At 44.3% G+C, this 16,515-nt stretch overlaps 1 protein-coding gene across 2 annotated transcripts in view; it reads left to right on the top strand.

Annotated features, from left to right (window-relative positions):
* The window catches only part of LOC139575608 (A disintegrin and metalloproteinase with thrombospondin motifs 7), a 126,994-nt gene that overhangs the window by 94,874 nt on the left and 15,605 nt on the right, over positions 1–16,515 (top strand). For both annotated transcript variants that reach the window (XM_071400747.1, XM_071400748.1), the window contains one exon: positions 16,274–16,400. In XM_071400747.1, coding sequence (XP_071256848.1) covers positions 16,274–16,400 — 127 coding nt within the window. The remainder of the gene's footprint in view (positions 1–16,273; positions 16,401–16,515) is intronic.

Raw genomic sequence — 16,515 nt, forward strand, 5'->3', positions numbered from 1 at the left:
GGATGCCAACAAGGTGGAATCCCTGAGTGGAGGATAGTGAAGGATGCCAACAAGGTGGAATCCCTGAGTGGAGGATAGTGAAGGATGCCAACAAGGTGGAATCCCTGAGTGGAGGATAGTGAAGGATGCCAACAAGGTGGAATCCCTGAGTGGAGGCTAGTGAAGGATGCCAACAAGGTGGAATCCCTGAGTGGAGGCTAGTGAAGAATGCCAACAGCGTGGAATCCCTGAGTGGAGGGTATTTCTAATACAAGGCCTTGTTGAATTTCGTACCTGATTATCGTTGAGCATGATTCACTCATCACCCTCTGAAGGAAACATTGAACCCACATGAACCCCTCAAAGATGCAACATAGTCATACTCAGAGGAAAACATTTCCAGCTAATTATTCTGATTTGAGAGTAATTCAACACTGCCTTCCTTAATGGTAAGTTTGAAGTTTAAAAGGATAATTTTGAACGTGTATAAGAGAGCTTTCACCAGGTATTTGAGAATTCCCTACATTGCTTACTGTAGCAGTGAATTTCCACAGGCTATGAGAAAAACGTCTTTCTACCTCAAAGAAGTAATTTCGATCCACACAGTAACAACGAGCTTCAATCACTTGACAGAACGTGAAAATCACTGCCACTCTTTTCTATGTTATTCTACTGTATTCATTGAACCATCCAGTCATCTTGTTCCATCTACTTTTACAGGAAATACTTTGACAGTTTCTTACATTTAACTAGTCCCTGTGGAACGCATATTTAAAACTCTAAATTGTATAGAATTTTTTGCATATGCAATGATCGACAGGAAAATCCCTCATGTTTTTAAAGTTTTCTGAATAATATTACCTGCATTTTCTTACTTAAACTGGCTTAAGGGTCATGGAGTGATGCAGTTACACATAATTCCATAGTGCAAGGAAAATTGGGTGGAAATGCTTGTCCAGATTGCATTTTATATCATGTCAAAGTTTTCAAAAAGTCTTTGATCTTTTTCTGTGATGTGCTCCTGTATACCTCTATGCGTATTTCTCTTGGGTCTCTAACCTTCTTCAGTTGAACAAGAAAGCAACCACATGATAATCGATTACAAATGGTTTGGATGAGTAAAGAATCTTATTGTATAGACTATTCTTACGCTAATGCTTTTCTATTCAGTAGTTATAAAGTGTCTTCTGGCTCGCAAATCCTGCTGGCCAGAATCAATTATTAATCAGGACAGAATTAATTATTAACTTGTCATTAAAGTCAACCAAAAGGTACTTGAATGTGCTCTCTCACCGAAAGTCTGCAAAGGATGAAACGTTTTTAATCAAGTTGCCCTCATCTGGAATATGATTCTCAAGGATCAAAGGCTGTGTAGGAATTCAGTAATTACATTGACTGTACTGCCTTAAAAAAGACCCTTTCAAATGGAGTGGAAAACTGATTTGCTGCAACGATTCTAGGACTTATGAGAAGTAACCTCTGCATCGCTTATCCCTTTACACTCCTGGGAATTGGCCTGTATGGATAGGGCTACATTGAAATGTTTCTTACAGAAGAAATATGGAACGCATAACCATGGTAACAATGAAAAGGGAACAGTTTGGCATTTACGGGAACATTATTTGACTAAAGGTGTGGACACAACAGTTCACCTAACACAAAACTGAATTCAAACCTTACACTGTTGATTTGATGTGCATTTTAAATTAACTGTACTTTTTGCTGCAATTGTTCAAAACGAAATGTGAAAATGCTCTGGATACATTCAGTAACAGCTAAATGATAAAATATGATCTTACAGTATTCGGCTTTCACAAGGTAATTCAGAGAAGCAGATGGTCGTTTTGGTGCACATAGAATGGAGTCATGAGTGCATCCAGATGCGTGGTCCGTGGAACATTTTCTTTACAATACAACAAACACAGGCTCATTCTGTTCAGGGCAACCCAGGGTATAATGCCATATCATCTTGTAACTGTACATCAAACATAGTGATCATAAATGTTGACACTACATATCATAAAACGAATGTAATATATATATATATATAAAGTGCACATTTGGAGTCAGAGGTGTTTGGCTTGCTTGTATTTCATTATGATTCTCAACTTTGAAAATACATTGAGTCATCTTAATTTAGAGCATTTCCCTTACTCAGACAACAACGACAAACAAAGAAACAGAGCTGTGAAGCGGAGAGCCAGAGCTCTGACGTCATGTATAGCATGTTACTGTACAGCCACTGAGTTCTAATTTCGGTGTCCAAATCTGCCATTTTCAAACCGTGTAAAGGGATACTTTTGGCGTGACATGTAGAAACGCAGTCTGACTTTCAGATTGGAGACGTATTGAGTTAATTAGAATGAAGGGTAAATGGTTTGCAACCAAGTCCCAAATGGTTTTAGCCAAACGACAGAGCACTCAAGGGGAACTAAAGCAAAAGGCAATGTTGTGGGCTGATACTTCTTCGGTTACCCAAGAGTGCCTCTAGGACTAAGGCCATCTGCCTGCATCATGGCTGGCTGACTCACTGAAATAGGTTTTGGGAGAAGCTTCCCAAATGTTCTATTCCTTTCTTTCTGCCACCTATCTGACAGCGGTGTCCTGACAGCGGTGTCCTGACAGCGGTGTTCTGAAGTTAGGAGGGCATTGCAATGGAGAGAGTCGCAGCTTAATCGCCAGGAGAGCAGAGGGCGATGACCAGACTCCACAAACATCCACAGCTTTTGACTGCAGCATAAATACTGTTCTGGCCGAACTGGTTATTTAATTATATCACTGAATATTGACTATTCTATCACTATTCTGAATGGCAGTGAAGGCTATGATTTAGGAAGTGGATATTCAGCCGGCAGATCCAAAGGTTAACGCTGCAATATGTAACTTTTTGGGCGACCGGATAAAATTGACATAGAAATAGGAGTTATAGATCTGTCATTCTCATTGGAGGCAAGTCTGAGAAGCTGTAGGACTGTTCTTTATATGCTATTTCTATGCTTCTCGTTTTGTTTCGTTTTTGCGTCTTTTACTTTCGGTTTTGTGCATCAGCTTCGAACAGCTGAAAATACAATATTTTTGGTTATGTAAAATATATTTCACAACGGCTTAGATGGTACAATGATTCTCTAAACTATACTTGCTTGTTTTGTCACAAACTGAAATTAGGCGAACTATTAGAATTTTAGCAACTAGGAAAGGGCAGTGCGATTTCTGCATAGTGCATCTTTTAAATTAGGCATAGGGGCGGGGCGGCAGGTAGCCTAGTGTTTAGAGCGTTGGACTAGTAACCGGAAGGTTGCAAGATCGAATCCCCGAGCTGACAAGGTAAAAATCTGTCGTTCTGCCCCTGAACAAGGCAGTTGACCCACTGTTCCTAGGCCGTCATTGAAAATAAGAATTTGTTCTAAAATGACTCATTTGGAGAAGGTTAAGGGTTATGGGTGAGGTTAAGATTATACATTTAAAGGTTTGGCATAGGGTAAGCAAGCCGCCATCTGGAACCATTCAATGTTGTGTGTGTGTAGTGCATTCAGAAAGTATTCAGGCCCCTTGACTTTTTCCACGTTTTGTTCTAAAATTGATTAAATATTTTTTTTCCCTCATCAAACTACACACAATACCCCATAATTCCAATGTGAAAAGCAAATGTAATAAAAAATAAAAACGGAAATACCTTATTTACGTAAGTATTCAGACCCTTTGCTATGAGACTTGAAATTGAGCTCTGGTGCATCCTGTTTCCATTGATCATCCTTGAGATGTTTCTACAACTTGATAGGAGTCCACCTGTGGTAAATGCAATTGATTGGACATGATTTGGAAAGGCACACACCTGTCTATATAAGGTCCCACAGTTGTCAGTACATGTCAGAGCAAAAACCAAGCCATGAGGTCGAAGGATTTGTCCGTAGTGCTCCGAGTCAGGATTGTCTGGAGGCACAGATCTGGGGAAGGGTACCAAAACATTTCTGCAGCATTGAAGGTCCACAAGAACACAGTGGCCTCCATCATTCTTAAATTGAAGATGTTTGGAACCACCAAGACTCTTCCTAGAGCTGGCCGGTTGGCCAAACTGAGCAATCGGGGGAGAAGGGCCTTGGTCAGGGAGGTGACGAACAACCCGATGGTCACTCTGACAGAGCTCCAGAGTTCCTCTGTGGAGATGGGAGAATCTTCCAGGACAACCATCTCTGCAGCACTCCATCAACCAGGCCTTTATGGTAGAGTGGCCAGACGGAAGCCACTCCTCAGTAAAATGCACATGACAGACCACTTGGAGTTTGCTAGAAGGCACCTAAAGGACTCTCAGACCACGAGAAACAAGATTATCTGGCCTGACAAAACCAAGATTGAACTCTTTGGCCTGAATACCAAGCGTCACATCTGGAGGAAACCTGGCACCATCCCTACGGTGAAGCATGGTGGTGGCAGCATCATGCTGTGGGGATTTTTTCAGCGGCAGGGACTGGGAGACTAGTCAGGGTCGAGGGAAAGATAAACGGAGCAAAGTACAGAGAGATCGTTGATGAAAACCTACTCCAGAGCACTCAGGACCTTAGACTGGGGTTGAAGGCTCACCTTCCGACAGGACAATGACCCTAAGCACACAGCCAAGACAATGCAGAAGTGGCTTTGGGACAAGTCTCTGAGTGGCCCAGCCAGAGCCCAGACTTGAACCCGATCAAACATCTCTGAAGAGACCTGAAAATAGCTGTGCAGCGATGCTCCCCATCCAGACAAAGCTTGAGAGGATCTGCAGAAAAGAATGGGAGAAACTACAGGTGTGCCAAGCTTTGTGTCATACCCAAGACGACTCAATGCTGTAATCGCTGCCAAAGGTGCTTCAACAAAGTACTGAGTAAAGGGTCTGAATACTTATGCAAATGTGATATTTCCGTTTAGAAGTTAGCAAAAATGTGTAAAAAACAGTTTTTGCTTTGTCATTATGGGGTATTGTATGTAGATTGTGGGGGGGAAACAGTTTAATCCATTTTAGAATAAGACTAACGTAGCAAAATGTGGGAAAAAATCAAGAGGTGTGTGTGTGTACAGTACCAGTCAAAAGTTTGGACACAACTACTCATTCAAGGGTTTTTCTTTATTTTTACTATTTTCTACATTGTAGAATAATAGTGAAGACATAAAACTATGAAATAACACATACTGAATCATGTAGTAACCCAAAAAATGTTAAACAAATCCAAATATATTTTAGATTCTTAAAAGTAGCTGCCCTTTGCCTTGATGACAGCTTTGCATTCTCTCAACCAGCTTCGACTGGAATGTTTTTCCAGCAGTCTTGAAGGACTTCCCACATTTTCCTTCACTCTGCGGTCCAACTCATCCCAAACATTCTCAATTGGGTTGAGGTCGGGTGATTGTGGAGGCCAGGTCATCTGATGCAGCACTCCATCACTCTCCGTCTTGGTCAAATAGCCTTTACACAGCCTGGAGGTGTGTTGGGTAATTGCCCTGTTAAAAAACAAATGATAGTCCCACTAAGGGCAAACCAGATGGGATGGCATATCTTTGCAGAATGCTGTGGTAGCCATGCTGGTTAAGTGTGCCTTGAATTCTAAATAAATCACAGACCAGCAAAGCACCATCACACCTCCGCCTCCATGCTTCACGGTGAGAACCACACATGCGGAGATCATCTTTTCACCTACTCTGAGTCTCACAAAGACACGGTGGTTAGATCCAAAAATCTCACATTTGGACTCATCAGACCAATGGAACGATTTCCACCTGTCTAATGTCCATTGCTCGTGTTTCTTGGCCCAAGCAAGTTTCTTCTTCTTATTGGTGTCCTTTAGTTGGGGTTTCTTAGCAGCAATTCGACCATGAAGGCCTGATTCACAGTCTCCTCTGAACAGTTGATGTTGAACTCTGTGAAGCATTTATTTGGGCTGCAATTTCTGAGGCTGGTAACTAATGATGTTATCCTCTGCACCAGATGTAACTCTGGGTCTTCCTTTCCTGTGGCGGTCCTCATGAGAGCCATTTTCATCATAGTGCTTGATTTGCGACTGCACTTGAAGAAAGTTTCAAAGTTCTTAAAATGTTCTCGGATTGACTGACTTTCATGTCTTAAAGGAATGATGGACTGTCGTTTCACTTTGCTTATTTGAGATGGACTTTGTATTTTACCAAATAGGGTTATCTTCTGTATACCACCCCTACCTTGTCACAACACAACTGATTGGCTCAAATGCATTAACGAGGAAAGAAATTCCCAAAATGTACTTTTAACAAGGCAGCTTCATTAAATAGTACACGCAAAACACCAGTCTCAACGTCAACAGTGAAAAGGCGACTTCGGGATGCTGGCCTTCTAGACAGAGTTCCTCTGTCCAGTGACTGTATTCTTTTGCCCATCTTAATCTTTTCTTTTTATTGGCCAGTCTGAGATGTGGCTTTTTCTTTGCAACTCTGCCTAGAAGGCCAGCATCCCGGAGTCGCTTCTACACTGTTGACGTTGAGACTGGTGTTTTGCTGATACTATTTAATGAAGCTGCCAGTTGAGGACTTGTGAGGCGTCTGTTTCTCAAACTAGACACTAATGTACTCTTTCTATTCTGGTTAGAGCCAGGAATAGCCTTAATTTCTCAGAACAAGAATAGACTGACGAGTTTCAGAAGAAAGGTCTTTGTTTCTGGCCATTTTGTGCCTGTAATCGAACCCACAAATGCTGCTGCTCCAGATACTCAACTAGTCTAAAGAATGCCAGTTTTATTGCATTATTAATCAGGGCAACAGTTTTCAGCTGTGCTAACATAATTGCAAAAGGGTTTTCTAATGATCAATTAGCCTTTTTAAATTATTAACTTGGATTAGCTAACACAGCGTGCCATTGGAACACAGCAGTGATGGTTGCTGATAATGGGCCTCTGTATGCCTATGTAGATATTCCATAAAAATCAGCTACAATAGTCATTTACAACATTAACAATGTCAACACTGTATTTCTGATCAATTTTATGTTATTTTAATGGACAAAAAATGTGCTTTTCTTTCTAAAGCAATGACATTTCTCAGTGACCCCAAACTTTTGAATGGTAGTGTATATCCAACATCTGTACTTGGCTTGAGCCTCTGTATATATTCAGTCTCTTCCTGGAAGCTCTCGCAGTTGGCATATTAATGAGTTCCAGTGGGCCTGTCCCATCCACTTACAGTTAACAATCAACGTCTTTTCAGTGTTTCCAGTGTTACAGTATAGTCCTATGCTGCATTATATAAGGGACATGGAAGGCTACATACAATGTTTTATGATCTTCTACAGTCAATGGCAGACCACTAAACGGATATGATTCTACTAAGGTTAGGTTATGTTTGATGTCCAGCCTCTTGTCATACTGAAGTTGTCTGTCAGCTAAGGCTGGGTATGTGTCCTTTGATAGGTATTCAGAGCAGTCTGTTAGCCAAGACTGGGTGTGTGTCCTTTGAGTTATTTAGAGTATCTATGTCCCCGAGTAGAGAAGTCTCAATTAGTCCTTTGTCTGCAATGCAACCAGAGGTCAAAGGGGTTATCTGACCACACTCTTGTGTGCCTGCATTATGCAAATGTTTCACAGATTTTCCGGTGTCAACTGTCCTATCTGTTATGTGTTCGTAGCATTTACTATCTACCTCAGGATATAGGGCACATTTGCCCTAGCCAATGACGGGAGAGATAATGCAATAATGAGAGCATTGCGTAACTGTTTAAAGGGCATTTTTAAAGACACCAGGTGCCCCAAAAATATTACTCCCTGACGGCTTCTTGTGAATATGGTTTATTTTGTTATTTGTTTCTTGGGGGTTTTCATCCATAATGCATTGTTTGCCAGCTGATGAATATGTTTATTTTGACATTTAAGTCATTTATCAGACGTTCTTATCCAGAGCGACTTACAGTTGCATTCATCTTAAAATAGCTATGTGGGACAACCACATATCACAGTCATAGTAAGTAAATCTTTTCCTGAAAGTGGCAATCAGCAAAGTCAGAGCTACTAGGGGGGGGGGGGGGGGGGTAGTTAGGGGGTGTTAGTTAGGGGGGGGGGTGTTAGTTCACATAAAAGCTTATATTTTATATTTCATTTAATTAACTGTGTGGCTATATTTCCAATCTGGCATTGTCAATACAGATGCACTGTTTATTCTTTCCTTTTCAATTCGCTGCAATTATTTGTTGAGTAGATACCAAGACTCTTGAGAGAGAGCTGTCTTGTCATTCTGAATCAGACCTGACCTATTCGATACTGAACAAAAATATAAACCAAACATGCAACAATTTCAACGATTTTACCCTCTTACGGAATATATGGAAATCAGTCAATTGAAATAAATTAATTAGGCCCTAATCTATGGATTTCACATGACTGGGCAGGGGCGCAGCCATGGGTGCACCTGGGAGACATAGGCCCACCCACATGGGAGCCAGTCCCACCCACTGGGGAGCAAGGCCCAGCCAATCAGAATTAGTTTTTCCCACAAAAGGGCATTATTACAGACAGAAATACTCCTCAGTTTCATCAGCTGTCCAGGTAGCTGGTCTCAGACGATCCCGCAGGTGAAGAAGCCGGATGTGGAGGTCCTGGGCTGGTGTGGTTACATGTGGTCTGCGGTTGTGAGGCCGGTTGGACGTACTGCCAAATTCTCCAAAACGATGTTGGAGGTGGCCTATGGTAGAGAAATGAACATTCAATTTTCTGGCCACAGCTCTGGTCAACATTCCTGCAGTCAGCATGCCAATTGTACACTCCCTCAACTTGAGACATCTGTGGCGTCGTGTGAAAAAAAACTGCACATTTTAGAGTTCCCTTTTATTGTCCCCAGCACAAGGTGCACCTGTGTGATGATCATGCTGTTTAAACAGCTTCTTGATATGCCACATCTGTCAGGTGGATGGATTATCTTGGAGAAATGCTCACTAAAAGGAATGTAAACAAATTTGTGCACAAGATTTGAGAGAAAGACGATTTTTGTGCGTATGGAACACTTTACATGTTGCGTTTTATATTTTTGTTCAGTATAGTTGGTTATTGTTTTCAGTGTCTGCTCTGCTTGGTATTTACTCAACCAGGATCTTCCCTTAGAGAGAGCAGCATCTTGTAGTCAGGCTATTGAACTTCCGAAAGTCTTCCCAGATGTGGGGCATGTAAGTCAGTGTGAAGAAAACAAAAGTACTGAAGCGCCCCAGTGTTTAGATGTTGTCAGTGTTCATTGCTGAGGATCCCCCTTAGCTTGGGGAGAAGTGAACAACATGCTGCTAGTATTCATCTCATCTTTCTCATAGAAAATGAGTTTCTGCCCAGCGTGTCTAGGGCAGTCCCAATAGGCCCAGTGTTTATATGGGACTTTTGCCAATACTCCAAGTATAAATCTTCATAATCCTACCCTGGAGGAAAGACAAATTGTGCATTATCATTAGTTGTGGCTTATGTAATGTACTGTAGGCTCTCTCCTGTATATGCTTGTATATGCTGTGTTTAAACTCCTTCAGAGTTTGATCCCAGGTTTAAAAAGGGGCCAAAAAGAGATCCTAAATTACCTCAGTCTTGCCTCACTGGTTCCCAACTTTTTGATTGGTCTAGAGGAGCAGCTAATTACTTATTTGGTATTGACCACAGCATTGCGATTCACTGCCTACCAGGCGATCAGTCCAGTTTTAGAATTTGGAGATGAGATGACAACTTGGGATTTTGAACGTGTTAAATTCGAATAACTCATGCCAGTTGTGGCATCTGTATGACTCTGAGTGCATTAGTCATTCATTACTATAATTGAAGAATGGCATGATGTGGCTGAATTCCCAAAGATAATTACAAATTAGACTTCATGGAACGACCCTTTTTGTTCTGTTCACTCGTTTATTAAATGAGTTTAAGGTCAAAACCTAAGGATATCTCATGACTGCACGGCCAGGCACGACTCCAACACCATCATTAAGTTTGCCGATGACACAATAGTGGTAGGCCTGATCATGACAACGATGAGACAGCCTATAGGAAGGAGGTCAGAGACTTGGCCGTGTGGTGCCAGGACAACAACCTCTCCCTCAACACGATCATGACAAAGGATATGATTGTGGACGACAGGAAAAGGAGGACCGAGCACGCCCCCATTCTCATCGACGGGGCTGTAGTGGAACAGGTTGAGAGCTTCGAGTTCCTTGGCATCCACATCACCAACAATCTAACATGGTCCAAGCACACCAAGACAGTCGTGAAGAGGGCACGACAAAGCCTATTCCCCCTCAGGAGACTGAAAAGATTTGGCATGGGTCCCCAGATCCTCAAAAATGTCTACAGCTGCACCATCGAGAGCATCCTGACGGGTTGCATCACTGCCTGGTATAGCAACTGCTTGGCCTCCGACAGCATGGCACTACAGAGGGTAGTGTGTACATCCCAGTACATCACTGGGGCTAAGCTTCCTGCCATCCAGGACCTCTATACCAGGCGGTGTCAGAGGAAGGCCCTAAAAATTGTCAAAGACTCCAGCCTTCCTAGTCATAGACGGTTCTCTCTGCTACCACACGGCAAGTGGTACCGGAGCACCAAGTTTAGGTCCAAGAGGCTTCTAAACAGATTCTACCCCCAAGCCATAAGACTCCTGAATATCTAATCAAATGGCTTCCCAGACTACTTGCATTGCCCCCCCTATTTTACGCTGCTGCTGCTCTCTGTTATTATCTATGCATAGTCACTTTAATAACTCTACATATTACTTAAATTACCTCGACTAACCGGTGCCCCCGCACATTGACTCTGTACTGGTACCCCCTAAATATAGTCTCTCTATTGTTATTTTACTGCTGCTCTTTAATTATTAACTTTTTTTTTTATTCCTTAAAACTGAATTGTTGGTTAAGGGCTTGTAAGTAAGTATTTCACTGTAAGGTCTACATCTGTTGTATTCGGCGCGTGTGACAAATAACATTTGATTTGAATGGGCACGTTAGCAGAAAAGCATCCTCTGAATACTTATTAGAATTTCCGTTTGTGATTTCTTTTTCCTATAGTATAATGATGATGACCAATTGTCTACAATGAATCTTCTGCCATGGATGGTAACATGTGGACAATTAACATCCCACTGTAAATCATGGGTTTGGAGAGACCATTTAGCAGTATAGATTAATGCAGGATGAGGTCTACCCTGGTAACAAGCTGCACCAAATTCCGATGTGTTGACATCTGCTCAGGCACCATCTTTTTATTCACAAGAGGCCTCCCGTATTAAATGAGACGCTTCTGCGATTAATTCAGTTTTAGGTCATTTGAGGTTGGAATTTGAGCACAGATGGTCTTGCTTCTCTATACAGTCTTCAAATTCTATGAACAATCTCGAAGTGACTAAGAGCCTGTCTCTTTAGCGGGTACTCATAGGAGTATTGCAATTTAACTATAAGTGGGTTTTTAAAAAATGGAGCCTTCTGGAGATTGGAGGCTCGATTTGAATTTCACAAATGCAGGGTATTTAATGTGTGCTGGCATCATTCTTCTTGCCTGAAGAATGTTAAGTTGTTTCCTTCCATTTCACTACACAGACTAACCTATTTCTTTACTTTATCATCCAGTCCCTCTATGCCCTTTTATATAGGAATTTATATTATAAAAAGTAATGTCACAAAACTAACAAATCGATTTAATTCAACTAATAACGACCCTACATTCCATGCTGTTTTCATTATAACAAGGACAAAAAAAAGCAATTACAACAACTGTCGCTGAATGCCTCTACTAAAGTGTATCTTTGACTAAGTCAATTATTTTTTCTAAAGAATCGCACCGAACTGTGATGTCATTATCCTGATGCATCTTTGTCCTCTGTTATAACCATGATGTCTTAATGGCATCTTTGTCCTCTGTTATAACCATGATGTCTTAATGGCATCTTTGTCCTCTGTTATAACCATGATGTCTTAATGGCATCTTTGTCCTCTGTTATAACCATGATGTCTTAATAGCATCTTTGTCCTCTGTTATAACCATGATGTCTTAATGGCATCTTTGTCCTCTGTTATAACCATGATGTCTTAATGGCATCTTTGTCCTCTGTTATAACCATGATGTCTTAATGGCTTCCTTCTTTGGAATACTGAGCCGTGGTGAATTCTTGGTATTTCTATGTAGGCGGCTGATGACATGCCTCCTACTGGAGTTGGACTGAAGTCTGCTTGTACACAGTAGGAGTGTAGATATACACCTCTTTTATCAAGATACTGCTACGAGCAAAATGATGTGAGCTTCATTCTGCAGAATCCATTATGTGGGGGACCCGTGGTTCACCTAATACATCAGACATGCTCCTGAACATCCCTCTAATCTACGTCTCTGATAGCAGAACCCACTGATCCTTCCCACCATCTGGCTTCCCTTTTCCCAGTCTCTTATATGATGTCATTTCCCCCCTACTCCCCCCTTACCTGTCCTCCTCTCCACTCCCTCCATCCCTTTCTACTGGTTCGACAGACCGAATGGTATTCTTTAACCAGCGGAAACCCTCCCTCTCCCAGGGTTTGCCGTGCCTCCCCCTCCCTCTCCCAGGGTTTGCCGTGCCTCCCCCTCCCTCTCCCAGGGGTTGCCGTGCCTCTCCCAGAGGTTGCCGTGCCTCCCCCTCCCTCTCCCAGAGGTTGCCGTGCCTCCCCCTCCCTCTCCCAGAGGTTGCCGTGCCTCCCCCTCCCTCTCCCAGGGGTTGCCGTGCCTCCCCCTCCCTCTCCCAGGGGTTGCTGTGCCTCCCCCTCCCTCTCCCAGAGGTTGCTGTGCCTCCCCCTCCCTCTCCCAGAGGTTGCTGTGCCTCCCCCTCCCTCTCCCAAAGGTTGCTGTGCCTCCCCCTCCCTCTCCCAGAGGTTGCTGTGCCTCCCCCTCCCTCTCCCAGAGGTTGCTGTGCCTCCCCCTCCCTCTCCCAGGGTTTGCTGTGCCTCCCCCTCCCTCTCCCAGAGGTTGCTGTGCCTCCCCCTCCCTCTCCCAGGGGTTGCTGTGCCTCCCTCTCCCAGGGTTTGCTGTGCCTCCCCCTCCCTCTCCCAGAGGTTGCTGTGCCTCCCCCTCCCTCTCCCAGGGTTTGCTGTGCCTCCCCCTCCCTCTCCCAGGGTTTGCTGTGCCTCCCCCTCCCTCTCCCAGGGGTTGCTGTGCCTCCCCCTCCCCCTCCCTCTCCCAGGGGTTGCTGTGCCTCCCCCTCCCTCTCCCAGAGGTTGCTGTGCCTCCCCCTCCCTCTCCCAGGGTTTGCTGTGCCTCCCCCTCCCTCTCCCAGAGGTTGCTGTGCCTCCCCCTCCCTCTCCCAAAGGTTGCTGTGCCTCCCCCTCCCTCTCCCAAAGGTTGCTGTGCCTCCCCCTCCCTCTCCCAGAGGTTGCTGTGCCTCCCCCTCCCTCTCCCAGAGGTTGCTGTGCCTCCCCCTCCCTCTCCCAGGGTTTGCCGTGCCTCCCCCTCCCTCTCCCAGGGGTTGCCGTGCCTCCCCCTCCCTCTCCCAGGGGTTGCTGTGCCTCCCCCTCCCTCTCCCAGAGGTTGCTGTGCCTCCCCCTCCCTCTCCCAGAGGTTGCTGTGCCTCCCCCTCCCTCTCCCAGGGTTTGCTGTGCCTCCCCCTCCCTCTCCCAGAGGTTGCTGTGCCTCCCCCTCCCTCTCCCAGGGTTTGCTGTGCCTCCTTCTCCCAGGGTTTGCTGTGCCTCCCCCTCCCTCTCCCAGGGGTTGCTGTGCCTCCCCCTCCCTCTCCCAGGGGTTGCTGTGCCTCCCCCTCCCTCTCCCAGGGGTTGCTGTGCCTCCCCCTCCCTCTCCCAGGGGTTGCTGTGCCTCCCCCTCCCTCTCCCAGGGTGTGTCAATCAAGGTGTAAGTCAGCTAGCAGACAAAGCCGTCTGACTGGCCCATGCAGGAAGGACCAGCGGAGGTGAGAGGTTGGCCCCTGCTCAGATGGGTTGGAAGCCCTGAGGGGGAGTAGAGGCTAATGACGGGGAGAAAGATGAGAGGAACAGATAAATTGGTCTCGCCACCTCAGGGGGTTTCCTTCTTGTCTTGTCCAGCACTGTCTCACAACCACAACTCTCATCACAGCGGCTCGCTAGATTTGAGGCTTGTTCTGGCTATGAGGTGTGACATGAGGGATGTTGTCTCAGGGAGCTGTGAGTCGAGCAGAAGACGAAGAGGGACAATAAAGTTTCTGTTCTGCATTCAGACAAGTCCCAGCTTGCTAGACAGAAGTTTATGAGAATCATTAGAAATGTGGATTTCAGATTTATTTGTGTTTTAAACTACTGTAAACATTGACTTACAGTAACCCCTTTGCAAAATCTCAAGTTACCCTAATATCGCTGGGTATAAAATGTATAGGAATGTCTATAATTCATCATTAAGGATGACACGTTCTAAAATGAATAGCAGTAGAATGTATTAGCCTAACATTCATTTATATTCAGTCTTTTAATAATCCTCCATGTTTCCAGAATTGAATTGCAGTGGTAATTTGACAGCCCATAATGTATTATAAATAAATAACTGAAATATCACATTTACGTAAGTATTCAGACCCTTTACTCAGTACTTTGTTGAAGCACCTTTGGCAGCGATTACAGCATTGAGTCGTCTTGGGTATGACACAAAGCTTGGCACACCTGTAGTTTCTCCCATTCTTTTCTGCAGATCCTCTCAAGCTTTGTCTGGATGGGGAGCATCGCTGCACAGCTATTTTCAGGTCTCTTCAGAGATGTTTGATCGGGTTCAAGTCTGGGCTCTGGCTGGGCCACTCAGAGACTTGTCCCATAGCCACTCCTGCATTGTCTTGGCTGTGTGCTTAGAGTCGTTGTCCTGTTGGAAGGTGAACCTTCACCACGGTCTGAGGTCCTGAGCGCTCTGGAGCAGGTTTTCATCAACGATCTCTCTGTACCATAGATTCATCATTCATCTTCCCTTGATCCTGACTAGTCTACCTGTCGCTGAAAAACATCCCCGCAGCATGATGCTGCCACCACCATGCTTCACCGTAGGGATGGTGCCAGGTTTCCTCTAGACATGACGCTTGGCATTCAGGCTAAAGAGTTCAATCTTGGTTTCATCAGACCAGAGATCTTGTTTCTCATGGTCAGAATCTGTAGGTGTCTTTTGGCAAACTCCAAGCGGGCTGTCATGTGTTTTTTACTGAGGAGTGGCTTCCGTCTGGCCACTCTACCATAAAGGCACGATTGGTGGAGTGCTGCAGAGATGGTTGTACTTCTGGAAGGTTCTCTCATCTCCACAGAGGAACTCTGGAGCTCTATCAGTGACCATCAGGCTCTTGGTCACTTCGCTGACCAAGTCCCTTCTCCCCCGATTGCTCAGTTTGGCCGGGCGGCCAGCTCTAGGAAGAGTCTTGGTGGTTCCAAACATCTTCAATTTAAGAATGATAGAGGCCACTGTGTTCTTGGGGACCTTCAATGCTGCAGACATTTTTTTGGTACCCTTCCCCAGAGCTCTGACTCGATACGATCCTGTCTCGGACCTCTACGGACAATTCCTTCAACCTCATGGCTTGGTTTTTGCTCTGACATGCACTGTCAATTGTGGGACCTTATATAGACAGGTGTGTGTCTTTCCAAATCATGTCCAATCAATTGCATTTACCACAGGTGGACTCCTATCAAGTTGTAGAATCATCTCAAGGATGATCAATGGAAACAGGATGCACCTGAGCTAAATTTCTAGTCTCATAGCAAAGGGTCTGAATACCTATGTAAATTATGTTCTTTATAATACATTTGTAAAAATGTCTAAAAACAATTTTTTTGTATGTAGATTGTATGTAGATTTCTGAGGATTTTTTTTATTTTATTTCATCCATTTTAGAATAACAAAATGTGGGAAAGGGGTCAAGGGGTCTGAATACTTTCCAAATGCATTGTAGATGGGTTTACTACAACTCAGTTGACAGACCAACATTTACTGTAGGAATCTGCTTTGAAAGCTATTAATCAGTAATGTATCTTAAACTGTGGAAACATTTGACTTGTGTTCATGCCTGTGTGAGTTTCTGTTCTGAGACCTGCTTCTTGATGCGTGTCCGAGGATATGTCTGGGTGCTTTGGTGTGTGTCTGCGTTTTAAATGTTTAGATGTGTGTGTATGTGTAGTATACATGTCTGTCTGTCTCTGTTCTTCTGTGTTAGAATCTGTGTGGGTCTTTCTGTGTGTGTGTTTGGGGGGGTCTTTCGTGTGTGTGTGTGTGTGTGTGTGTGTGTGTGTGTGTGTGTGTGTGTGTGTGTGTGTGTGTGTGTGTGTGTGTGTGTGTGTGTGTGTGTGTGTCATTTCTAACAGCTGTTCCTGTGTATCCCTCTGGAATTCCAGGTGTCCAGCGACAGATTGTTCACTGTGTGGAGAGGACCTCTGGGATAGTAGAAGAGGGCTACTGTGACTCAACGACCCGTCCTGACGATAAACGAGCCAGCTGCAATGAGGAGCTTTGCCCGGCCATGTGAGTTTGCCCCCAGGACCAGATTTATACTGGGATAAGACCCACTGTAGGGCTTGCATGCTCTCTCACACACACACACCTTTGTAAACATACACACACATACATGCACACGCAC

This window comes from Salvelinus alpinus, chromosome 5 (genome assembly GCF_045679555.1).
Source record: "Salvelinus alpinus chromosome 5, SLU_Salpinus.1, whole genome shotgun sequence".
NCBI classification, from domain to species: domain Eukaryota; kingdom Metazoa; phylum Chordata; class Actinopteri; order Salmoniformes; family Salmonidae; genus Salvelinus; species Salvelinus alpinus.